General features: G+C 41.0%; 1 protein-coding gene across 4 annotated transcripts in view; it reads left to right on the top strand.

Annotated features, from left to right (window-relative positions):
• The first annotated feature begins 366 nt into the window (after positions 1 to 366).
• The window catches only part of C2CD2 (C2 calcium dependent domain containing 2), a 42580-nt gene continuing 15866 nt past the window's right edge, over positions 367 to 27080 (top strand). For all 4 annotated transcript variants that reach the window (XM_062599188.1, XM_062599205.1, XM_062599197.1 and 1 more), the window contains exons 1-8: positions 367 to 732; positions 2679 to 2777; positions 13314 to 13433; positions 13913 to 14014; positions 17856 to 17978; positions 18279 to 18399; positions 21465 to 21573; positions 24746 to 24804. In XM_062599188.1, coding sequence (XP_062455172.1) covers positions 424 to 732; positions 2679 to 2777; positions 13314 to 13433; positions 13913 to 14014; positions 17856 to 17978; positions 18279 to 18399; positions 21465 to 21573; positions 24746 to 24804 — 1042 coding nt within the window. In that variant the 5' untranslated portion in view covers positions 367 to 423. The remainder of the gene's footprint in view (positions 733 to 2678; positions 2778 to 13313; positions 13434 to 13912; positions 14015 to 17855; positions 17979 to 18278; positions 18400 to 21464; positions 21574 to 24745; positions 24805 to 27080) is intronic.

Below are 27080 nucleotides of genomic sequence, written 5' to 3'. Positions count from 1 at the left end.
TCCAGCGGCCTTATTTAACTTCCTCCTTTCCGAGCACCCTCGGAAGAGCCGTTCCCGTCCCGGGAAGCGTCTCGCCTGCTCATCACGCGCACGGAACCGCTCTGCGGTCTCTAACACACACACACACACACACACACACACACACACACACACACACACACACACACACACACACACACACACACACCCCTGCACCGGCCGGCGCGGCGCGGCGCGCTCGCGGCACGGCGGGGCCCGGGCGGCCGCGGGCGGGGCCGGGGCCGGGGCGGTGACTGCGCCGAGGGCGGGCGGGGCTGGGGCGCGGCGCAGCGCGGCGCGGCCGGACGCCGCTGCCGGCTGGGCCCCTGCGCGGGCTCTCGCTGCCGCGGGCCGGCGCCGCTGCGGGCGTGGGGGCCGGGAGCGCGGCTCCCATTATGGTCAGCCATGGCGGGGCCGGCTGCCTGGCTGGGCGAGCTGGGCTGGTACGCGCTGGTCGCCCTCTTCGTGGCCGCGCTGGCCACCCTGGCCGTCTACCTGGTGCAGTACGCGCTGCTGGCGCTGCGGCGGGGCGGGCGGCGGCGGCGGCGGCTGCCTCCAGCGCCAGCGCCGCTGCCGCCGCCTCCGCCGCGGCGGGACGAGCTGCTGGAGGAGGGCGGCTCGGTACTGGGCTGGGCGCTGTCGCGGGGCAGCTGGCGGCGGCAGTGGCGGCGGGCCTGGGTGGCGGCGCTGAGCGCCGAGGCCGCGGCGCGGGCGGTGAGTGCCGGGGCTGGTCCGGGCCGGGGCGGCGGCGGGCGGGGCCGGGCCGGGCCGCGGAGGAGCCTCGTTGCCCCCGCGCGGCTCCGGGGTGGGGGCGCGGCCCCGCCAGCACGAAATGGCGGGGGGCGGCGGCAGCCTCGGCCCGGCGGGAGGGTCCCGGCAGCGTCCCGCTGCCGCAGCAGGGCGTACATATATATATATATGTACGTGTGTGTGTGAAAATACGTATTGTGAAATATATATATGTGTATATATGGATATATTTGGTTGCCATTTAGGTAGGAATTCCTAGGGAAGAGGTGGCCCAAGGCGGGCGCACGCAGGCAACCTGCGCGGCCCCTTGTCACTGTCCGCCACCGATAACCTCGTGCGGGAGCCGGGAGGATGTCGGCAGCGGAAACTTCCCGCTCCGGCGGCCGCCGGTATTGTTCGGCAAACAGCTGCCACGGCTGGGCTTCGTCTGCGTCCCGCGCAGCGGCCCTTGGTAGCCATGCTCCCGGAGGGCTCGCCCGCCTGGATGGCCACAGGGTGGTGGGGGCTTCCGTCCTCGCTCGCTTGCTTTTTTTGACCGACTCGGCCAGGAATGCGCAAAACTTGTCCAGCCCCTTTCCTTCCTCCCCTCTGTTTGCAGAGGACGTGTGATGTGACATATTGCTCAGCCGTTTATAATGATGCAGCCAGCCCTGAGAGGCGGCGAGGTTAGAGGAGGCCGGGACAGCCTAATTCCCGAGTCGTGAGGATTTGAATCCTTGCTGTGTCAGCGTAAAAAGCCAGGGTTAAAGGGTCTAGGAAGTGTTGTGTAGCTGAAGCCTCCAAATTTGTGTGTAGCCTTCCGCATAGGTCTTTGAGAGAGAGCTAATTCGCTTGTGGGCTGTGCCAGAGGGCTTCCCTGTTAGGTGCTGGGGGGAAGGTATGCATGCAAAGTGCTGTTTAACTCTTTCCAGGCAGCGCTGTAAACTAGGACAGTGAACAGGAAAAGTGAAAATTACCTTGCCTACCCTTTTAAATTTCACCACGCAGTCCAGAAAAGTGTGTGTGGTGCTAAGAAAGCAAGGTTTGCTTTGTGCTTGTGCAAAAGAAGAAGCCACCTAAGACTCTTTGGGAACAGGTGCTAGAAACTGTAACCAGCTAGAAACAAACAGCAGCACGCTGTCCCCAAAGGGAGACCAAAGCGAGTTAGACCTGTGCACACGCACGCACACGCTCACCCTCCCTTCCTAAGAGAGCAGCTGGAGCCTTCGCTTTGGATGAATTCGCTGCCTGGCACCGCAGCCTGGTGTTGTTCCCGCTGTCAGGCTCCCAGAACAATGTCGGCATCGTGCAGCTAACGAAATTCCTGCGCTGCTGCACCAAAATGAAACGACCTAGGGTGACTGGGAAAGCAGCACTGGCCGCTGCGTGTGTGCAGCATGTGCGAAATGCAGTTGCTGATGTTCCTGAAAGTGCGGCCTTGCTGCAAAAAACATGTGTTCGGTATTTTTCTCTTGCTGTGTGTCTGAACGTTGAGTAGTTGTCACCACTGTTCTTCACATATAAGGTTGGGTTTGAGGGGGTAGTGGAAAGGGTTTCTTCCCTCATCTCTGCAAAAAAGTATTTGAGTTCTCTTAGTTTTGGCATAGGCTACTGGAGCTTTTTTTTTTTTAATGTATTAGTTTAGTTATTAGGCCAAGCCAAAAATGCAGCGTACCCTGATATTCTGCTACAGTGAAAGATGAGTTGTAATGAAGCTTATTCATGTCCTAAGTATAGGTTTTTAGGTTCTGCCTTGTATTATGTAGTGAGGTGTAGTGCAATTAATATAAACCAGTTTTGACATACCTTTGCAATTCTGTCTCTGGTTCTTCCAGGAACTTTACTGATAACAATTTTTTGTCACTCATTTTCAAGTGATAATTGCATCACCTAATAAAGTAATGCTTCTTTTTTTCCTTCTTCTTTCTTAGGATTCACAGTTGATTACATTTGAGAACCATGACCCACCGGAACCACTTGAGTTAGCAGTTAAAGAAGTTGTTAGTGTTGTAAAGTCAGCACAAGAGAAGGTAAACTTCATGTGTTTTCTTTTCTTTTTTTTTTTCAGCTTACTTTTAAGTAGGAAGCATGACTTCTTTGCTTGTTAGTGTCAGTGGGAGTTTTGTGTTGTAATACTTCTTCATGCTTGACCTAAGGCTGGTAAGAGACTGCCTCTCTAATTAACCTGTATAAACTCTTTGCATTTGTTCACTTCTTTTGCAAGTCATGAGCAGTGTGCACTGCAGGGCTTCTGCCAAATGAACAATAAACAGAGTGATGTCAAGTTTGTTCATAGGCCTTTAATGAACTCATACAGCAGCCTTCTTCCCCTCCTAGCCCCCGCCCTCAATCTTATGGTTCCCCATCCTATTGTTGAAGCATAGGTGGGGAATTCATGAGGAAGGGTAGGGATGCTTCTGCTCTGGGGCACTAAAGTGTCTTTGTCTGTCTCTTGCTGTTTGACTTGCTGATTACAAGTTTTGCTTCATCAGTCCCAAGCAGATAAGGATCAACAGAGCAGGTGCAAAGTTTTAGGGGTGAAGTCCTGGCCCTACTATTCAGTGAGAATTGTCTCAATTTTTCCCACACAAATGCCCTTAGCACATCCTGGGAAGTGGTTTTCTCCATACCTAATACATGCAATATTGAAATGAGGCAGAATGTGTCTCTTAAAATGATATAGAGATACATTAGAAGGAAAAAGTATGTATGCTTATTAGCAATGATAGTTTCTGCATTTTCATCCTGGTTGTTTTAACTAATAGTCACATCTGAACTGGCATTTGACAGTAGGCACCTGAATCAAATTAGCCTGGTACTTTTTTCTAGTTTTGCTTTGTTATTCCGGTTTGCTTGTCTGTTTTTGATGTTAAGCAGCTATACTATGATTCCTTTGAAAAATATGCATGCTTATCTGCCTGATATACATCATACCAGTCACACCCTAATTGGTGGTGCAGTAGCTAGGGACTGCCAGCATGTAAAGGTGTTTATTTTTTCTTTCTTTTTTTCTTCTTTTTTTTTCCTACCAATGCTCCCTGCCCCAGCAATTTGGGCTAGAGAGAGCAGAGCTGGGAGGGCTTTAGAGTTGGTGTTAGTGTTACTCAGTGCTGCTGGAAGAGATGTCAGTGTGAGGGGAATTGTAAGGAGAGGAGAATGAGCTGGCTTCACACATTATACAAAACACTATTTTAAAATCTGTCAAAGAAAGAAGTGCTACAAATAAATGGTCGTGAGTAACAGTAGAAAAACGCTGCTTTTTCTGGCAGCGTGCTGTCTAAAATGTTGTTGAAAAGTGTGCAGGGCTGCAAATGTATTTGCATGTGAGATGAATTGCAACGTTCCAGCCTGCTAGGTGGCCTTGGCCATTATATGAGTATCAATGTTAAAATGCAGTAGGGGCTGGTGAGGCTTAGCTGGTGTGTAGAACACAGTGCTTGTGACTAGGTCACAAAGCAGCAGCAACTCAAGGCTAAAACCCTCTTTGGTCTTGCCTGCACAACAGAACTGAAGCTGATGTCGTGGTCCTGGATTCAGTCCTTAAGTTAACTTTTCCATTGCTTAAATCTAGCTTAAGTATTCTGATTGCCGTAGCAGCAAGGTAAGTTACTGTTTGTGGTGCTCCGTGCTTCCATGGTTAGGCTGGGATAGCTCAGGTAGCAGAAGCAGGTGATTTGTGTCTCTATGGCAGCCTAAGCCAGTTTAACTGCTGGTTGCTCCAAGGCTGTTCTCTTGCTCTCCCTCACCTGTGGTTTTGTGATCCCACACCCTGCCTTGTGCAGTCTTTGGTGCTTGTTTGACCTTGGGTTGAGCCATTTCAGCATGCTAATTGAGCTGTTATTGGGCCAAGAACTGAATGTGGTTTCACAGGAGCTTAAACATATATAAGCACATTTAAAAATGTATTGAATTATGACATTTTTGCTAATGTAAACTGGGCTGTGCTGAACTGTCCCAGAACCACTTCCATAATCTTGTAGACAGCTGCTGGAAAAGTTTCTCTGAATTGTTCTTACTCTTTCAGTTAAGGTATAACTTGAATAATTTATTTGGATTTCAGGATATAATAACCGTAGAGTGGCACTCTGGTAGTTACTTTCACTCCCTCCTTAAAGGTGGTCTTTCTTGAACCACCTCAGGAGTTTTCCTCTCACGCACTAATTTTCTCTTTGACATACTCCTCAATTTTACTCCTCAGCTTTCTTTCTGACATACTCCTTAAATAATACCAAGGATCTAAAGGTTTTTTTTCCCCTTCTTTTTAAACTGCTCTATCTTTGCAAGTAGTACTAGAGTATTTAATGTGAAATAGAAGTCTCTCTCTGCACCTTGTCCAAACTCAAATTTATGTTGTGAGTTTGTAACTCACTGTGGTGAGACTGGCTCTGAGTGTAGTTTATGACCATATGCTGCATGTTTATCAATGTTGTAGCATTCCACAGAGCTCTGCACTTGCCTGAGGCATCACCTGGCACAAGATGTTTTACTCTAACCAGTTCAGCATGGTTCTTTACTTGTGATCTGTGTGGCAAGAGTGTACAGGTGCTTTGGTCAGCAGCCAGGGGCTTGGTTTATTGCATATCATTTTAAAAACATATTTTCAAGACCTTGCATCAGAGAGGTTGTAGTCACAAAAGGGAATAGAGGATTGAGGGTGGGAGGTCAAAACAGCAGTAAATATGCAGTCTGTAATGGCGTAATGCAGGTGTATGTTGGTAAAGCACTGTGGTATTTGAGTTTTGTTGTGGGTGGTCCTTTGTCCTCTTGGATGTTGGGCCTTTGAGCACACCCAGGTGATGAGCCCACATGGCACCAGGCATGAGCCTCGTGACTGTAATGCTTGCATGCAATCTTACACCAAAACAGTATGGAATTACCAACCAGACTGTAATTATTATATTACTGCTGGTGGTTCTGGTTATGATGAGGACATGCACTGACACATGCAGTCCTTAGGTATAATATATGCTGTCCTTTCCTTGAAGAAGCTTAAAGGTATGAAACTGGTGTATGTCCCACAACGCAGTGATGCAAACACAGTTGGGGAAGTTCCTTGTTGTGAGCGTGGCACACATTGTGATGATGGCTGAGCAGCTCTGTGAATGATGGTTGCACCATGCTACTTTTTGACAAAGCCTCTATTTATATATAGTCTTTACTCCAGATTTTTAACTGGCTTGGGCCACAGCTTAAATACATAGAGTGAAGTGGCCTATTTTCACTGTGTGTTGTTGGTTGGTTTACTTTATTAAAGTAAGCATTAGCAGTATCCTTAGCTAATTCTGCCAATCTTTCCATTACTGTAATTATTTCTAGAGGCTTTGAATTTGACAGTAAAAAAAAAAACATACAGCAAAAAGCTGACTCTCTTGTCTGGAATTTGTCAGAGAAAGGTTTGGACAGAGCAAACTTATGTTGTAGTTTAAAGGTTACAAAACAAGACAGAAGTCTCCCTCTTTTTCCAGCTTTGTGCTTCAACAAAAAGGGGAAAAATACCTTCAAGAGCACCCACTGTTCAGCATTCCCTCAACAAGTTATAATAAATTGTTAATCAAGGAATCACTATCTTGTATCAAGCAATAACAAATATCAAAGCTTCAAGTTAACTTTTGTATTATGAATCTTGCTAGAAGAAATGGTGGAGAGAAAAGAAGACTATTTTATAGGCTCATGGGAGGTATTGTTTTCAGATGGACTGTGCAGCATGCCTGAGAAGGCCTTGTTCGACCACATGACTATCGCAGCTTTATCTTCATTACTTCATTTCCAGTCATCCTGTTGTAAACTGGCAGCTGATGTTAGAGTTGCACTGGGAAGTTAGGCCTTCTAGTTCCATTTTGAATCAGGTAAAGACATTGTGAAGCAAAAGCTATTTTGAGCTCCAGGAAAAATGACTGTCATCTTGAACACTACGGTACTGACGGGGGTTCATTGCTAATTTCGTACGTGTGTTTGTTTCTGTTTATTTTTGAGCCATGCCATTACACACATTTTTTTGAGTGAAGCTTCCTGACCATCATGTGCGGTTCCTATTGTCCATTAACTCCCTCTTCTGCTTGAAAAGCTGTCCTAGAGCTTTGCTGCTCTAATGACTGTCTCTTTCAAGCCTAAATAGAATCAAGGACCACATAGCTTTCTTTTTCTTTGCTTCCCCCTCCCCCCTACTATTATAATCCTTTATCCCTAGTGTGTTTACTTTTCTTACCTGGTGATTACTGTCAGTAAATATATCATGAAGGAATTATATTTCCTTTCAGCTTTTGTTTAGCTTGGGTAAATAAGTTGTTCCCTAAGTCCTCTTTTATGAGGTGGGCTTGCCTTAGAAGTAATTCCTGTGCATTCATCTCCACGCTTATTCCAGTTAAATTCTTCTTGAACTTGATGTCTAAGTGACACACAGCGCTACAGATGAGGTCTCATCATGCTTTGAAATTACTGATCTTTTGTATCTCTGAAAGTACTTTCTTCGTGTGTTTTAAAAATCCCATCTGCCTCTTTCATGGCTGCATCATACTGTGATTGACTTAATGCATCCAGGTCTTTCTTCCTTTGTCATTCTCCTAGTGATAAGCTCTGCTTCATGGTAGTGTTTATTAATCTTCATATTCAGATGCTTTGTATTACAAATTACATTTCTTCTAGTCTTCAAGGTTTTTCAGCATTTCTGTGTGGTGTTCTAATTTTCTTGTATATTGCTGCTTCTAACTTCCTTTCCTTAGCATCACACTTCGGCAGATTATACTGAGGACTTCTGGACAGAACTATGTAATAGAATAAGCTGACAAGCTCCCTTGTAACTTGCTTCCAGGTTAGCAGCTTTCACCTTTTGGCTGCTGTGCTTTTCTTTCCCTTTCAAACACATCCCTGTTCACCTTAAAATGTGAACGAGTCCAAGTTTAATTATCAGTGGGGTAACCTACAGGAAGACTTACTAAACCTGACAACATAATGACATAATTCTTCTCAAAGGAAGACATCAGAGTTAGGCTCTGCTTAACTGGAGAGAAGACTGGTTTTGGCGCTGTCAGGTATCCTGCCTAGCTTCCAGCTGCTACTGCCGAAGTATATGGGCCTCCTATAGCTTCTGGGTCACATCTGTCAGCCCTGTGCAAATGTCTGGGATACGTTAGGCAACCTTCACAGTAATATACGCCTGTGTCTAGGCAAGTGAATCTCTCTCTGAGTTACTGTGGTACGAACTGGCAAACCTCTCTTATGTGTTACTTTCTTCCATTTGTCTCTGTCTTCAGCTACACTGTCTTCCAAATCAGTTGTAAACATTTGTGTGTTTGTGAGGCTAAGCCAACAGACCAATACTTCTGCTAGTTATTTTTCCTCTTTTAAAATATGAGTACTGTTTCTTGTCCTCCTACCATTTGGTGCTCACTTGACTTGATAGGCTGATTAAAAAATTGTTCCTGTCCTGTTTTCCTTGTACTACCCTCCTTTTTTTTTCTTCCCTCTCTTCCTCTTTTCCTTTCTCCTTCTTTCCCTTCCTTTTCTTTCCTTCTTGCCTCTCTTCTTCCCTGGTTTGAATTTGTGTGTTTGTCAGTCTTGGAGGAATAGAAAAATTCACTTGTTCTATCAATTTTGTTTTACATCTGCTGCTTATATAGAAATTTCTTTCTTCATGCGCTCATTCCACCACTCACCCTGTCTTCACCCTTCTGTTTTGTGTTTATCATCATTTTGGAAAACTGGCTCTGAGGTTGTCTCATTGCATTTGTCTGCAACCCTGCTTTGTTACAGGCTTCTAAAACTCCATCCCAGCAGTGCCTGGGTTAGGCACCACATTTGTCTTCTCTGCTTGAATATGTCTTTGTCATTTGGTAAACTGTTTGGGTAGAGAGGAAATGGTGTAGAAGCTACAGAAAGCTCACATGAAGTAATCCTAGGCCCTGGTAACCAAGGAGGACAATACAACTCTCTTTCTGAACAGCTGAGTGTTATGTCTGCGTAAAGAGAGGAGAAGTTTCTGACAGGAAAATTTTCGTATGGTGAGGTTTTGAGCTGAGCACACAAACCATCTGTGTGGCCATTGACAAGATAAGTTTCCTGTGCCAAAAAAGAAGAGTGCCTTCTCTTTCTCAGAGTAGTATTCCAAATCAAAAATTGGAATTGTAGGGTTCCTAATTCTGATTACCTACAGGTTCCTACAGCTGAGTTTATGGCAGCTTTCACTTTGTGGATGCCTCATGATATGCTTGTTCTCTTGTGCAAACTTTTTAGAGGTTTTTATTACTTCTTCTATTGATATGTATTTTTGAACCCTGAATAACCTACTCTGTCTGGACATTACTTGCCATGTGCAGTAAAATTAATTCCTTTGAAGAAAGAAGGCAATCAAAGGCCTGCAGTGCTGTGAGTTTTATACATGTGCTTTGATGCAATCTTGGTTATGGAGGAGGAGTAAAAGAACTGTAAAAATTTCCTATTTAAATCAAGGCCACTTGCCATTCACTTCACTACTGGAGAGAATCTATTTTCCTATATGGGGAGGTTAGGAAGAAAGACTATTCAAAATTACAAAAAACTGTGTGTAAAGCATAACTCTTTATGGTACCAGTACCTAAACTGAAATTTTTTCAAGGCATAGCAGAGGCATCTTGATTCTGTGAACTGAATTAACTTTTGCTACTTCTTTGAGAAGGGGAAAAAATACAAATTTTACAGCCCTGTTCCAAAGAACAGGGAAGGAAAAAGAAGTGGACGTATGGAGAGAGAGGACAAAATAGTAGTAAGAGGGGAAAAAGACTTAAATAGCTGTGAATACATACATTTAGACATTTTACTGTCTTAGAAAAATAGCGTATTTCTACCTTATTCCAACTGTAATGCTTTTTCAATCTTGTTAATTCGCGCAATTGTTTATCTGAAACCTATTTTTTTAGCATAATTTTACTAACAGTTTTAGATACATGAAGGCAAGATGTGTAGGAGTGCTTGTGCATATGCACCTCGGTATAGAGCTTGATACCAATATCAGACAAATACAGAACAGAGCCCAGTCCAGGAGATTTTGCCTAAGTTCAGGGCCAGTGTGGTCAGGAACAGCAGCCGGAAGGCAGAGGCAAGTGAGGGGGGAGGCCGGAGAGTGCTGAGCGAATGGCAAGAATAGCCCTGGTGTGGGCATGATAAAGTGCCCAGAGTGTGTTGATCATGGGGAAGGTTGACAGACAAATGAAAAGGAGGAGGAGAAGGAGGCAGCCTTGCCAGTGAGGCTGCTTGAGGACATGCTGGGAACCAAAGCAGCGCAGATCAACCTGGGAGCGCAGGTAGCAGCACTGGTAGTGGCGTGTTAATGCGGTAGGAGACGATATGGGAATGCTGGAGCTAAGGAGATGATGAAAGCAGTAAACATCTTGGACTTGGTGGTGCAAGAGTCCCAGGTTCTTTGTGCTGCTGCTTCACCACACCCTCTGTTTTTACTTCAGGAAGTCTTGCTTGTCCAGATGTAAAATAGCAAAGAAGAACTGGGGCATAACCTCTCTGGGAGTCCCAAATTAGCCAGCAAGGGCTGCTGTGCAGTGGTGCAAGGGTTTCATTTTGTGCGAGCAGTTTGCGATGGAAATAACAGGTTTCTTAAACTCTATTAAACATGAAGTGTCAATTACTAAGGATGTCCTTAAGATGGAGAGATGTGAGAGAGAGGGGGGATGAAGATGAATGAGGCTGAAGAGCAACTATTAGTTCAGATGCTTCTGTTTTCTTATGAAGGTGTATATTTCTTCTTTCCCTTTTCTTTTTACCAGAAAAGGGGTGCTTGTCTGCTAGACCCTGCCCTCTTCTGCTCACAAACACATTTTGTCTCTAATTCTCTAATTACAGCTTCACCCTAAGTTTCAGGAGATGAGTGAGGTGCATTTTGTTGGTAATTGCTCTTTATCTGTTCAGGGAAAAAGAATATGAGGAAGCTGGTTGGATGAGGGTGGGGAGGAAGGGGAGCATAGCACAGGAAGCTTCAGTATTTTTCTTCATGTTATTGTTTAGGTGCAAATGGCCTATTTATTTCTGCTCTAGTCTATCAAAATTATCTGCTATGCTTCTAAAGGAATGTCACTTAGAAAGGGAAGTGGCAGTTGTGGTCTCTTCTTAATCCGCTTCCCACCACTTGTAACACTATCTTAGATGAAGACAGAGCCTCTTTCTCTTCTAATTTTAGCCCAGAATTCTGCTTTCCTCAGTGTTCCTATTTCATGAATCATCCTGCTGCCCCCAGAATGAAGGAGGTCACCTGATATAAAGATAAGTTATCTTCTACCAGCAAACATGGTACCAATTCCTTTTTCTGACTGAATTAAAAATGAACAGACCTCTGCACCTAAAGACCACAACTACTTTATTTAAAGTGGAGGGAGAGGGGAGCAGGACTTTCTAGATGAGCTAGGAAAAAAATGAGTCAAGGAGATTAAAAACTCAAACCCTACTGTTTTATGCTCCTAAAGTAATGGTAAAAATATCAGTTAATGGGTTTTAATCTCTTGACATGGTAGAGAAAGAAGAATAAAAGTTCTACCAGCTAGAGCAGCTGTTTCCATTTTTTTACTTAGAAGTGAGATCTAAGAATAAAGGAGTGCATGAACACATTTACCAACTCTCCAGCCACACTTGTCTTTTTGTGTGTATTTTTTTTTAATAGTAATCAATTGAGAAGAATTGATTACTGGATGTCTAAGAATCAGTTGGTTCTTAGACATCCAGAAATTCCAGACTCTACATCAAATGTGCAACAAGTCCAACTTGTTCTGAGTGCACTAAACTTCCTATGCATATGTGAATCAGTTGTATGTGAATGATGAACCACTGCATTTAGGACATGCAAGTGTCAGCAGTTTTTGCGTAATACCTATCCCTTTTCCTTCTCTGCACTCCAAAAAAGGGAAGAACCTATCCATTTTCAAAGTGTTTAAAGAAGAGCCATGAGAATCCATCCTCACCATGAATAAAATGAGTAGTTCAGGGTTTCAACTCAATTACAAGCAAAATAAGCAGGAAGTTAGCTCTTTGGTCTTGTTAGCTACTTTTAAAAAAATACTTAAAACTCATTTCTGCTATGTCATATAGTGGTTGTTCATGTTGATTGTACAGGAGTAGGGAATATAAATTAATTTCAAAGGAATTAGATTTTGAGGAATGGGAGTAATGAGGGAAATGTATTTTTCTACTTCCAAACTATCTTTGGCCAAAGACATAAACCTGAAAAAGCAAATCTCGCTGTTTGTGAGTGTGATTGGGATTTTGGTTTGGCTCCTGCGCCTATCTCTCTTTCCTGCTCCTTTGTAATTAAGTCTCTACCTTAATGGATATGCTCTGAAACTCTTGATAATGCTCTGGTGCTTCTTATAATATCTTCTATAGAGCCCCAGAAGATGAAATATATTTAAGAGGAGACTGATAAGGATCTTCTGGAAGGTACATGGTTCATTTTAAAGCCTTCAACTTCAATTTCAGTGTCCATAAATGAATCAGTAAAGCACACAAATATAATAGCGTACGTACAGAGTTTCCATCAAATGAATCTTGCAGAAAATTATTTGTGCATTGCATTAACCTGGTTAACTTTACTTGAATCAATTTAAGGAGTATTCACACTATCCTTTCAAATGTTGAAGCTGTGGAGACAGTAGCCACAGAGGAACAGTGAGAAATAGCTTTCTGCAACCAGCTTAGCTGTTTGCAAAGTGAATTTCTCTCTGTGACCCTAATGAATGATTTCTGTCTTCTGTGTCAGGGGCTTTTCTGTGCTGCAAGATGCTTTCTGTATGTTCTTTGAATTTTGAACAGTAGTTCTGGAGCCTAAGTTGATTTGCAGAGAAGCGGGAGAAAAAAAATGATTCTGTTTGTAAACTTGGTGCGATAACAAGTTAAATTACCGCATGTAAAAGTGCGGGAGTGTACTTAATTAAGTATATTGCAGTTAAGTGGCATACAAACTTGTCTCAAACATTTAGTTTCATTACTGGATTTCAGGGCCTTTCTTGGTTTAATCAAAAACTTGAATAGCTATTAAAAGCCTCCTGTTCTTCCCTATCCTGTTGGGAACTGGAATTCCTTGACCAAAATCCTCTTCTTTACAGCAGCAGTGTTCTGACAAAGTTCCCTATTTGTGAGATACCACTAAAAGCAATCTTGTTTAGATCACTTCTTTGATTCAGAAACTAATGTCAGGTAAAACCAGCTATCATGTGATAGGATGTTTAGTTTGAAGGAGAGGAAGAGGAATGAATTTCTTTTGAAGCTCAAAACTTTTGAGTGTGTGTGTGTGTATACACATATATATGTGTGTGTGTTTTGTATTAGATGACAATACAAAAGGAGTTCTAGAGAATACCATAATTGCTAGATATTAAATTGTGTCCAGAAGTGAAAATATGATGTACCATTTTTAGAACTGAATGTATGGAAGGCGGTAAGAAGTGCCTGGAAATCTTCCGTCTACGGAATTTAGCTTAATTCTATTAGCTTAAAGTCCTTCTTAATTCATTTCCTACCTTCCCCATACATTCTTCTAATGACTAAATTGTTTTCTCTCTTCCTTTGTCTCCCCCCACCTTTCCTTTCTTTAGGTGGTTTCTTGTAATGTTGTGGGAGATTCCATTACATTTGCTGTCAATGTCTTGCATACTTCACCCACTACTGCAGAAAGTCAGTCATACAGTGTGAAACTGTCTCCACTTCACTTGCAGGTAAAGTGTTATCTATTCTCTCTCTTTTTTTGTTGTTATTGTATCTAATCCCATGGCTAAGCTGCAAGATCTGAAAGGTGATTTCAGGTTTTCATCTTGTATTTGCAAAGTGCATACAAGCTCAATTTGACTCAGGTAAAACATTTAATAATATTAAATAATTATTTAATAATAATGCAATTCATCCAATGCAAGTGATAAATATGTGAAGTAAGCTTCTTCAGTAGGAATATTGGATAAATAGCACTTTGGGTAGACTACTCAAATGCACAGAACAAAAAATGCCCTTTTTTGACTGGCATACATTCTCAAAGCTTAGGTACCTTCTGTCTTCTTAGACTGTCGCTGTGGCGTTTGTTCACTCAGAAACTGGTATCATTCTTGCTTTGGCGAGCCTTAGTATGGAGGGTGACTTAGTGGCTTACCGTTTTGTTAAAGAATACCAAAGCAGTCTCCCATATCTTCTTTCATATCAACAGCTTCAGCTCTACGTGAAAGACAAGGGAGAAGATGTCAAAGTTGAGTGGTTCCTCATTAATGCCTCTGAAACCAATTTTGAAATCCAGCCATCAGTGCAGGAGGTCAGTCAGTAAGTTTTATTTATTTGTTGTAACAAATTGTCTAATGCAAAAATGTTGTCTGGGTTTGGAGAGGCCTTAGACAAACTGTCTCAGATTCTTCAGTGCAAAACCCAAACTATTGCTTTAGATTAACTATGAAAGTCGCTAGAGCTAACATACCAACCCAAGCTGGAACAATTGAAGCAAAAATGCTTGTTCCTTTCTGCTGACTGTTCTGGTAGAAGAGTAAGATAGTTATCTCTTGGCAGTAGTGTCTTAAACTGTTTTAGTGAAATTTGCTAAGTCATCAGTCAGAACCCTGAATCTCTGAAATCTAGGAGCATCTCTCAAGATTACTGAAGCGTTTCACAGACAAATGACTTTAAATGTAGATGAAAAATATTTGTTAAGATGTGAAAAATAGCTATTCCCAAATACCTTCTTTCGGACCACTTCTAAAAAATTTGTAATGATATTCCCATCAAAGTAATTACAAAGTTGCCATTCTTTAGCTTAAATCAGCCTTGGAATCTGGCAACCCTAGGTCAGAAACAGCTCCGAAAAACTAAAGATTTTTAAGGAAAAGGTAGGTGATGTAAAAGTATCTTGAGGCTTTCTGATTTGCATGTTACCTTAGTATATACGCACTGAGTCACTGGGGCTTTATTTACAAGTCTCCTGAAAAAGTTCCTTTATGATTTGAGCCTTTCTTCTGCCTTTTACTTTTCATAATTCTTTTTATTGGAGCCAGGGGAGGATGACAAGAATGGTAACTGTTATGCCTTTCTTACAACAGTGGATGCACTATGTTTCTCTTGCTTTTGTTTTGTAAGGTCACTTTTCTGACTGGAGGTCTCATTAAAAATTAGCTTTATTCCATGTGTAGCAACATAAATCACCTTTGTGCATTGGACTAGCATGTTGATTATCCACATATTGAACAATCATTAACTACTTACTGACAAATGCAAATGACTGCCACAGTCAATGTATTTGACTCGACTTTATAACCTGCTTTTTGAAAGATGCCTGATGCCAGAGTTACAAAGCAGTTACAACTCACTCTGCTTGGCCTGTGCTTTTTAGAACAAGCCTGTTAAGTTCTTAATATTTCAGGGCTTTATTTTCACTTTGAAATGTCTATTAGCATTGGGGGAGGAGGGAAAGCAAACAGAGCTGAAACCCATCAGCAACCTATACCTTGGAAATTTGTTCAGCTCCTAAACTTTAATGACAGCTTTTGTGTCTTGGTTTTTCCTCTTTTGAGAGAAATATTTGTGCACAAATAAAGAACTTTAAGTGCTGATCATCATCTACACAGCGGTTCTGTCATCAGGCAGACAAGGTAAAAATAATAAGAGTTTATTTTCTGTTGATTAAAAACTGGATGAACCTGAGCTACATTTGGGCACCTGGATGACTGGCAGGGCTTGGTTCTACATGTCATGATGTTAATGTGACTTAGTGAACTGCCGTGCCTCATGCTAGCCACGGTAGTTGACTGCAGACCCCTAATCCATATCAAGCTCAAGGTAAGATGTGTTGTCTTAAATCTTTCTGGTTGGCAATTAAGCCACTATGGCTTATCTTCTAGTGAAGTGAGGTGTGGTCAAGCATTTCTTTCCAAACCATGATGGCTAAAAATGAGGTTGGCTGAAAAGAGACTCTAACCAAATTGCTTTGCCAATGACTGTGGAAATATCAGAAAATGCCTATGAATAGAAGTCCAATTACTATTGTGGCCATTGTTATCAAAATTAAATGTCAGACCAATTTGATGGCAAATTAGAGCTGGCTTGAATTTTACAACTTGCTTCATCAAGCAGTATTTAAGTAAGTTCTGGGGCAGCAAAACCACCTCCCAAGTTATGAAAACTTAAAACAATATATCTGCTTAGTTATGTGTCACAAAGATGATTATTGAAACCGAGACTTTGGTCTAGTTTACTTTATTAATATTTTTTAAAAGCTGTGGAATATTATCAGCAAGTTGCAGAAATGTGCTGCTGCTTCTTTGGCAGCTGCTTTAGGGAACACAGCATGAACAAAGCAAAATTACTTTCAGTGGAATCAACTGATACTTTTGTACGTTTTGAACGGTAGCTACATATCATCAAAAGGTGATTACAGAAGAAGGTAGTGAAACAGGTAGTGCTCTCTACACAACATTCTTGGGATTTTTATGAAACAGCCTAGGTGCTTCCATAATGCTCCAATAATTGGGAAAGGGCTGTTGCTCCAAATTTGTTTGACCTGTTGTGCAAGCTGCAAGCATACCTTCACAACTGCAAAAATAATTCCATGTAGTTTTCCTACACTTAAAATGTGATTGAGACTTCTGAAGTGATCTCTTGTGATCTCTCTTGTGCTGGGAACAGTATGTCAAAGAGCCCAAGGTCTCTATAGCAGAGGACCTTGGTGCAAGATGTCCAGGGTAGCAGACCTGTACAGCTTTACTCAGAGATGGTTGTTTCAGACTTGAGCTTTCACCTCCTCATGGCTTTATGTTGTGTGGCTGCACTAATGTGGATCAGGTACGCTAGTGGGAAGTGTTGACAGCTGATAGTGCACAGTCTAAGTGCTCAAATGCCAGGATTAAGCTTTCAGTTCCTCACTTGAGCTCCCCATTGATGCAAATTCAGTGTCCCTGTCATCAAGGTGCGTGGTCTTCTGCAGAAAGGTTTCGCTTGTAGGCACTACTTAGTCTCTGAATCAGCCATGGCTCACTTGTTATAGGTGTGCTCTCATTACAATACAGCGTGCAGAAGAACACATTTTTTTCTGCCTTGTAATTATGGAATTGTCCAACTCTTCTGCACCTACATCTGTAAATCAGTTCCCTTTCCTTAAAAGCTTTGTTCTGTAGTAGTACAATCTCTCAAATGTGATTCCAGCTAAGAAAAGATGGATGAGTCCCATGTAGTTTAGGTCAGATTTGTCTCCTGCTTCATGATTTCCTAAGGAATAGAGAACAAACCTCACTGAGAGTCTTCCTGAACTATGTTCAGAGCAACAGAGTATCAAACTGCGCTTTCTGTGATTAACTTAACTTCAAAACTCACGCAATTTAAGACACTAAGCAGAACAGAACTTCTCAGTACTGTGATACTGAAAGCAGACTTTTGCCAGGGTCACAGGGATGGCTCATTGTCTTCATAAACTTCACAAGCAATTACTTGAAGCTGCATATATAAGCAAAATCTGTGATATGTTCTGATGCATCAAAGAGGAAGTATGTAAGCAGGTGTTGTTAAATGCAGGTTATCATGAGATTTTTGGGTGGGCAAACACGAGTCAGTTTCTTGGAGCAGCATGACTATCCATCCATACAGTGCACTTTTTAGCAAAGTTGAAGTCACAGACAGATGCTATAATAATTTTTTTTGTGCAGCACAGGATTAGCTTGTTCTCAGCTGTTGCAGGCTGGCATAACTCCTATTAAATCAGTGGAACTGTGCCAATCTACTCATCTGATGACCTGACCTGCTCTCCTGGTGAAGTGCATAGTAGTACAACAAAATTTAAAACAACATCATAAGATATAACCTGATAATGAAACTCTTTTTTTTTTTTTTTTTTTCCTTTTTGTGGCTAGTAATGGTTCTGCTTCATGAACTCTCAGAACATTTTGTGACTTTTTTAGTGCATATTTCCAGTTTTCCTTTAGTGCTTAAGATCTAAGATTAAGCAATGGTTTGCATGGTATCTTGGTACATTTTGCTGTTGTCAGCAGAAATCTTTTTCTCTCTTTCAAAACATTAATTTTGGATAGCTTTGGTAGTATGGATGTACCAAATCAATTTTTTGCCTTAACTCTTATTCCTCTTAATTTTTTGAAGCATGATTGTTTGTTTCTTCTTAGGGACAGACAGCAGGGATATGTGCAATATCTGAAACACTCAGAGATGTTTTGAAGAACCTCTTCAGTTCAGTTTCCGCATCTGTGGTGCTGAGTACAAAGCCTACAGATATAAAGGAGGTACAGGTAAGTTTTTATTCCTACTTAAACCTTTTGATAAGTCTCTTTCTGGTCAGTGTTTTTATTATCTATTCCTGACCCACGACTGAGTAAGTTTAGCACAATTCAGTGATCAGAAACAACTGGAACACAAACCTTAAAATAACATAGCCTCTGACACTGAAGACTTTGTGATTATAATTCCATGTGGCTATTTGTTGATGTTACACCACATCAGATGTCTACTTCACTATATTAATGTGACAAAGTTATAATATTTGGTATTTGCGTATGCACGATCCTTCTTGTTTTGCTTGCTTTTCACAGAATGTACAAAACATAAGCGTTGTCCCTCAGGGCACTAGTCCACCTAAACCTCCAAGGGCTCATGAGCTGAAACTACTAGTAAAGAACATCACGGTAAAACTAACTGATGAAAATGCTGCAGGTAATGTAGTCCATATGATGCTGCTTATTTTCAAGCTGAGTTTTTTTTTCTGCTGAAATCATTTGGTAGTTCATTTGTAGTTTACAAACTTGTCCCAAAACAAGCTGTAAGCATTTGCTGTAGATGGATTTAGTCATGTTTATAAAAAGCCTGTATGTTTTAGGTCGCTTGATTATTTAAACATCTTGATCGTTCTGTTAAAAAAAAAAAATCCATCCTTTTTTAACACATTGAACATAATTTAGAAAATGGGTTGATTATTATTCTGGAGTTTATTTTTAATTTCTCAAAGTTACCTCTTTAAGTATACCCAAGATGGAGGGGCAGGCTCCAAACCAACTCTTCATTAAGATGATAGCAGTGAGGTTTGTTTGATTCAGTATTACTGTATTTTTACAGCTGCTTTACTTTGAGCTATTTGTTGATATATCTAAAACTCTCCTCCTTTGTGTAAACTTAAAAAGGTTGTATTTTGTTGTCATTGTTTTTTCTCCTCCAATAAAGTATCTTTGGGGGGGGGGGGGGGAAGGAGGCTCAAATGGAGAATGAAGCCAAAAAAGAGGTCACTACCTAATGAAGTTGCACTGTTGGCTTAGGAAAGAAGCTCCAAGCCTGTCTAACAAGTATTAAATCTTCTTCAAGTGCAAGCATGCCTGCATCATGGCTTGAGGCATGAACAAGCATATTTCAGATTTTGTCACAGAAAATGCGAATTTGAGGTCCTGTAACTGATGGTCACTAACAACTCAACTGTTTTTTTTTAGTGGCAGTTTGTGGCTGCTAAGATGGTGAAGGCATTAATTTTGGATAAATATCCTACTTACAGTACTCTTTTTTTCAGTGAGGTACAATAAGTTTCTGCCCCAGATTGTTGCATAATGCTATTTTGCTCATCCTGTTTGGAAGTGATTTCTCTAAAACTTTCTACAGACTGTTTATTAGAAACAATTTATTTTTGTAGTTATTCTGGAAGTCTTTTCAGACTTTATACTGTCAAGTATAAATAAAACCATGCTGGAAACTGTAGATTGTTTTAAAAAAAAAAATCATTAAGAATTCATTATTATGCTACAATTCCATAGTGCAAGCTAAGCTTTTCAAAAGAGCTGATCATTTGGCTTCCTCTGCTTGCCCCTTTTTTGAAGGAATGAGGGAGGGCAACCTAATTTGAAGTGCCTTTAAAAGTCATGAGTTACCTTTATAAGCATGGAGTGCATATGATAAAGCATTCCTACATATATTCCTCCCCCTCCTTGAAAATGAGGGGAAGAGGGGACAATTATTATGCTCTGCTGTGATAACTCAGATCTTTACATCCAAATAATCATTTGTTCTTCTAAAAGGAAATGGAGGAAATTTTGCTGCTTCCTTAGCAGCTCTGGAATTTAGTAGGAGAAATCAATTACATACTGGGGTTTAGCTGGTCACTCACTTTAAATGCAATGGAAATATTGCACAGCTGGCAATGCTAGCTTCTGGATTTGGCCTGCTGCCTTTTAACTATTGTTCCCTTCCTTTTCTTGGCATTGCCTTGCAACAGTCATTAATCATCACATTGCAGCTCACCAAGACGCAGTAAGAGTCTGCAACATTGCAGACTAAGCTGCACAGATATGCGGTGGGTTGGGGAAGGAGAGAGGGTGTTCTCTGGATCATTAAGATAAACCATGGATTGCTAACCTGTTTTATAGGCGCTTGTGGCTTGCCCATAGGCATAGTAGCTCAACTGGCGAGCAATCTGTGGCAGAATTGGCCTTTGCTTATAGGTTGTGCTTATTTTTGTCGTTTTATTTTACATATATAAACCAACATTTGTCCTAGATTAGAATCATATGGTCCACAGTACATCAACTGGGGAAAAGTGTGATTTCTGATATAAAGGAAAAAACTGTTAGTTGTTTAGACCAGAGAGTGCAGGGCAGTGATGTTGAAATACCTTGTTTCGCTATCACTCAGTTGGTGGCTCCAGTGTGATTCCAGGCACAGCTATGCAAGTGTTTCTGCGCCAGGCTGCTTAGCGCTGCTGGCAGCAGAAGCATGCCACAGAGACATATGGCTGGCTTCACAGAAAACTGCCCCAGGTTCATTAACTCAGGCTCAGCATGCTGTGAAAGCAGCTAAACTACTTATTCCAGGGTTAGATCACAAATAAGCTGCATGTACATAGTGCTTTGTCTCCTCTAATAACCTTGCCAGGCTCAAGCTGCTCGTGTGCCTGTGATAGGGCTCATCCACAGCCCAGATACACCAGCAGAGGATAATTTTAAGTTGATGATACTAAATATAAACCTAGATTCTTCTAGAGAATGAGAGGCAGTATATCTTGTGTTTGATTTGCACAAAGTCAGTACTGAGCTTCTTGCTGCTCTCCTTGATATTTTGGTACTCCAAGACTGAGGATTTCTGATGCTGTAAAAAACAAACAAAAGAAATTATTTTATAAGCAACACATTGTGCAAACTATTTCCCTGTGGAATAGCAGTGTAACTATTCCAATATGCCAGTTAGTGACTCTACCAAGCTGCAAGATCAGGATATAGATCTACAGACCAAGACTCTAAAATGCCGTGGATTTGTTAAAAGCTACAGTCCTTAAAGCCACTGTTAATTAACACTGCTGTGATTGTTCACTTGCTTAAAAAAAACTTGTTTTAAAAAAAAAAAACTTTGATTTCTGAAGAAACCACTGTGAGTTTGCCCAGTACGAACTTTGAAAACATCTGATCTTTTTTTTTTTTTAGAAGCTTTTTTTTTTTAGCATTTTGTCTTTTTATGCCTTCATGCAACTTTTTGCTTCGTGCCAGAATATAAATCAGGTCGTCGTGTTTTACACTATGTTGAGCAGTTTACAGGACAATGATGTCCCAGTCTTGACCACAGCCATTAATGCAGATGGAGTACAAACTGAATGGAAATTTATTCTATGGGTGGATGAGGAAGTGTTTGCAATAGTTCGTTCAAATGGGCAGTGCATAAGGGTGAGAGTCTTACTTTCTTTTGAGTAAGTGTGCCTACTGGTGATGGAATATTAATATCTGGATATTGATTGTTCTTTGTCCTTATAGGCAGCACAAACCTTGTGTGTATACTTCAGTTGAATGACCCTATACAGAAGTTTTCCAGCTCTGTAGCCAAAAATGCTGCAAATGTCTTTTGGAAAGAAGAGTTTATCTTGTAAGTAACTTACTGAGAACACTTTCATAGTAAAAAAAATTTTTTTCTTTAAGCTATGCAAGGTTTCAAGGGAAAAATGATATTTTGAAATATGTCCTGTCAAGTGTGTCAGGTGGCCTCAGAAATCTGGCACTAGTAAGGACCTCAGGATACTTAATTACCCTTTTCATGGATAAGAGATCAAATAGGTCTAGATCTTCCCTGGCAAATATCTGACTTTATTAAATGATAGCAATGACAGGCATGATAAATTACCCTGTGCTTTAAGTAAGTGCCAAAAAAAAGGTGTTGGCAAGGTTTTGAGTTCATTTTTTCTTGAAAACGGCGTTTCAGGAAGTGTGATTTCTCTCCCACCCCTCCCTCCAATGGGAAATACAAATGTGTGGAAAAAATTGACTGTCTGAAAGAATGGTAACTGTTACTAAAAGGAGAGAGTAAAACTAACCAGATCTTTCTGTAGAACAAAAATGAGGATTTTGGTGGCTTGCACAGTTTTGTGATTTATACAGCTTCTATGCACACAATCAAAAGAAAACAGTTCTAAAATTATTTTCATTTCTGCCTTTTAGTGGCAGAGCAGAAAATATTTGGTAGCTTCTGTATTGTTTGAGTTGAGTGTGGGAGCCATTGATGGAGTGGATCAAAGGTGAGTTTCTCTAGTGGCTTTAGATGCGAACATGTGAAAGCACAAGCAGCTTCCCAGGAAAACAGGAAGAGATGCTGCCATGTGATGTACTGCAGATGCAGCTTTTTTTTACCAGGGTATTCATGTGAGATGCACCTGGTGCCTTTGTTTCTGTAGCTTTCCTATCCCACTGCAGTTTCACTCCTCCTTCCCTCCCTTCCTTCGTCTCTCTCTCTCTCTCTCTCTGTATATGTGTATGTATGTGTATACATACACACACAAAATATATATATTTTTTTTAATATATATATATATAGAGAGAGAGAGAGAGAGAGAGAGAGATGGATATTAAAGAATAGTGCTACTTGGTTTCTTTTATGATGTTTTCTTCACTGTCTGGTCGCAACCTGGCATCCACTGTATGCATTCCTTCTCTCATAAAGCAGAGGCTTAGCTTGTAAGAAAGTGAATGTGCATTTGATGCTGCTCCTGTCAGTGCTGAGTGCTCTTCTTGAGAATGCTCTGAACTTTTGTATGCTTCTCCACAACTTTGAGGGGCAGTGAGTGTTCAGTGCACAGATCTTTCTTCTTGCTCATTGTGAATTTTACATGTGTGCACACTGCAGAAATGGGTATGCTGGGTTGGGGGTGGGGTTTGCTTGATGTAAAAGAAGGCACCAGACTGGTCATCTGGAGTTGCATAGAACTTAAAGAACACTGGTCCCCTTGAATGTGTGAGAGCTGGGGGAGATCTGAAATCACTACAGACAGCAAAGAAAAGTTAATTTTGTATGACCACACTGAAAGGCTTCATTTTTTAATGTTGTCAGATGGAGAAATATGGCCTGTGTGTGTTCCTGTTTCTCATCTTTCTGCCAACTAGAAAAACAGCTAGGAAGCTTTCCTCCTTAAGACGCATGCAGTCCAGTGACTTTTTTTTTCTTTTTTCTTACGTAGCCTAGTTTTAGCTTCAAGCGTCTAGGACTTCATGGAAAGCCGCAGATCAGACTGTATTCTTCTGTGGCAGTGTGCATCAAGACTTGGGGATTAACATGATGTGATTTCTTTCCCATAGTAAGAAAAACAAACTCACTTTGTAGCAGCTTTCTATTCTGGAGTATCTCAAAGTGCTTCATCCACTGGGTTTGTGAATCACTTCAGCCATCTGTTGGTGGAACAGCATGTCTGTTCAGTGTCGCAGAACAGATACCTACCTAGTGCTCTCAGACAGGAAGTTTATAAGGATGCCCTTTCCTATTGAAAGTGCAGAGAGAGGGCAAGCAAGCAGGATGTGACTAAGTTGGCTGGAATTTGGCCTTCACACTAAGGTTAATGCTGGGTTTTCCGTGGTGTTGGGTATTTTTTTTTAAAAGTGCCTGAAGTAAGCTTGGGGAAGTCCTGTGGGATTTTTAAAGATAAATGATCAGGATTTGTCTGCATACTTTCTTTCATGTTCATTTCTCCCCCTCCCTTTTTTTCCTTCAAATAAAATACCTCACTAGCTTGAAGACCAGTGTTGCTGACCACTGTGTCAGTCTCTGCTTTAGCTTTATAGGGAAGAGGAGCAATTAATACCTTTGAGATGCTTTCTTTTGAACTTCTAGAGGTACAGAAGGTCATGACAGTGGCAGGGAAAGGTTGAAAGCTGCTACACAGATAACATCCCAAGGCATCTGATGCATGTGAGATGTCTGCAGCCAACATCACATCATCCTGATTTGGAAACATAGAAAAACAAAATACATACATGCATGCCCTCAAGGTTTTTGGTAGAATACGTACTGAAAAAGATATAAAATAAAGTTTTATTAGAAGATTCCTCAGTAGGTACTGAGTTTGCTTCACAGGCTTAAGTGGAGGGAAAGTTTTTGTATCTCTTGCCTAATCCATCTCATAAAGTATTACAAATGACAGTAGTTCTGCTAATAGTTCATACTGGTTCTGTTACATAGCAACTGATTCTTATTCTTTGAAATGTTCTTGAGCCTTATTTTGGAAAAGTTATGCTCACTCTTTTCATATAAGACTTGTTCCATCCTTTATTTGCTTGCTTCCATCCTGCTTCTGCAGGACACTTTCCTGCTTTGGCAGGATACTGCCCAGCCTTGACTAAGTTGTTAATTGACCTGTTCCAGCCTCTCAACTTAGAAATTTGGGAAAAACTCACTTTCAAGAATAAAACAGCTTCTTAAGGCTTTTTTATAGTAATCAGACTAGGGACCAGCATCAGCTTGAACAGCAATGTTTGTAAGCTACTGGGCAGAGGAAAAGCCTCTGAAATCTTGGGCAACTGCCATTTTGTAACAATGCTGGAGATACCCAAACTTGCTTTCTGACCAAAATCCCTTCCCTCGGTCTTATCTGAGGCCAAGAGAAACTGGACAAAGCATTCCCAGCACTCTAACAATTCTGCCTGCTTCAGCTTAGTGCAGGATAAGAGAAGTTGTGGTGCTGGCAACTAGAAAGGGAAGGGGAAAACTTCATAAATGTGAAGGGAATTAAAATACTTGCATGCAAAGACCTAACATAGTTTCATTTACTTCACAGTGAATTAAGTGCCAAATCAAAAGCATTGCAACTGCAAATAGAAGATGGAAACTTGGACGGTAAGTACTAAAAATGAATTATTTTGCATAATCACTTCATGAGCACTGCTAAATATTTACATAATTCTTCTTTTAGTTCTACCTGGCTGTACAGATGTATAAGAAATTTTCTGAAACCTATTTTCAAGTGTAAATATATTTTACCAACTTATCTTGGTAGCCAAATGAGGTACGCTTCAATAATGGCTCTGGAGAACCCTAGATAGAGGAACAATTATAATCTCTGTAAGCCCGTCTTCATATTAAGATCCTAGAGTTAAAAAATATGTGGAAAATTACAGTGTGAGTTCTTGGGTGATACCCAACTCATGTGAGTTAAGTGCTATCTATGTACACAGTTGCTTCCATCTGCAGGCCTGGACAAAAGAGAAAGTACACTGTCTCTCTTTGTCCTAGTTAGAGTTAAAATTGCAAAGAAGATTTGAGCCTGTGTTTCTTTCTAGCCTATCAGTATCCTTATTCTTCCATCTGCTGATATCCTATTTTTCAGGTTTCTAAACTTTTAATAGGGCCACTGTGAGTAACTTTGTTTTCAAGTTATGCTTTCCTTGCCTTTCTCTGACTGACAGAAAATTATGAACAATCCTAAATCCTTTCCTTTTGAGCCCCAGAGGTCACCTAGACATTACCCAGTATAAAACACGGTAATTCCAGTTATATTGGATTAAATATAAAACATGGAGAATTAAATGTTTTTACTACTTGATTCTGTTGCTGTAGTTACAGCTAGCCTTCAATGGCAAAAAAATCCATTGCGCTATTGAATTTTTAGTTGGAGAAGCATTGAATTTCTAGCAAGGTTAGGGGGAAGGTAGGTTTTCAGACTAGAGAGCATGCTGAGCATTTTATATGAGATTTGTAAACTTGTAAACTCCCAAGTACTTCATTATTTGGGCTTTATTAAAATGATGACACATTGTAAATTCTTTAAATACCAGAGAGAGTCCAGTGTAGGGCTATGAAGATGATCAGAGGGCTGGAGCACCTGCCCTGTGAGGAACAGCTGCAAGAGCTGGGCCTCTTCAGCCTGGGGAAGAGAAGACTGAGAGGGGATCTTATCAATGTGTACAAGTGCCTGAAGGGAGGGTGTCAAGGGGACGAGGACAAACTCTTTTCAGTTGTCCCGTGTGACAGGACAAGAGGCAATGGGCAGAAACTGAAGCACAGGAAGTTCCGCCTGCACGTGAGGGGGAATTTCTTCCCTGTGGGAGTGGCAGAGCACTGGCACAGGTTGCCCAGAGAGGTTGTGGAATCTCCTTCTCTGGAGATCTTCAAGGCCTGCCTGGATGCAACCCTGTCTAACACGCTCTAGGTGACCCTGCTGAGCGGGGAGGTTGGACTAGATGGTCTGCAGAGGTCCCTTCCAACCTTACTGATTCTGTGATTCTATGCTTCTAAATATACTCTACATGTTTTTTTGCTGGTACAAAGTTTTGCTTTAGCTAGAAAGAGAAACTGTATTTTACCTCTTAGATCAGTTTACTTGCCTCTGCTTATATCAGGTTTCATCTATAAGAAAGGAATTGTTATTTTTTGGTGTTCAGCTATTTTTTTTTGTTTTGGTACTGTCAGTTGTATTCATCTTACTTAGTTCAGGAAAAATCTACAAAGTATTGGTCAAAACTCTCCACACACAGCAGTAAAAATCTCCTTTTACATGGTGTCTGTTAGAGTGGCTAAAGTATTGGCTAATAATTTATTAAATCTGGCCTAGGTAATAATATGTTATCTAAGCCATAGTTAATAATTAATATAGCCAAGTGGAATGCGTGTATGATACTGGATTTTGTTTCTTCTTTTAGTAGTCTAGGTATGAAAAAGTGTTGTAATTCCTTGAAAATAATCAGTGATTATTTTCAGGATTGAGAAGTCAATGGTAGGTGAGTGCTTTACAAAAATTATCTGAAGTAGATGCTGTTTGTAAAATTGTGTAGGGTTTTTTGAAGTGGAAACAGTCAAACTGACTATTGCAACAGAACTCTAAGGAATGCATTTCATGATTCATTTTCCTCAAAAAAAAAAAAAAAAAAAAAAAAGGTTAATTTAAAGCTATGGGATCTATATACAGTAGTAAAATGCATATTGATTCTTGAAAAAAGAGTAGCATTGCCTGTACTCAAATATCTCTAATAATGTGTCTTTCAAACAATGTCAGTAGCATTCTTCTTTGAACTGAGAATGCAAGTAAATCTCTGTCTGGTTTCTTGAAGAAAAATACCCTACTTGGTTGCACTGACAGTCACTTTTCTTCCCTCCATACCACCTTAGCTGTTTTT

This window comes from Rhea pennata, chromosome 1 (genome assembly GCF_028389875.1).
Source record: "Rhea pennata isolate bPtePen1 chromosome 1, bPtePen1.pri, whole genome shotgun sequence".
Lineage (NCBI taxonomy): Eukaryota > Metazoa > Chordata > Aves > Rheiformes > Rheidae > Rhea > Rhea pennata.
The sequence above is the reverse complement of the archived record's forward strand: the minus strand, read 5'-3'. Positions and strand labels throughout refer to the sequence as shown.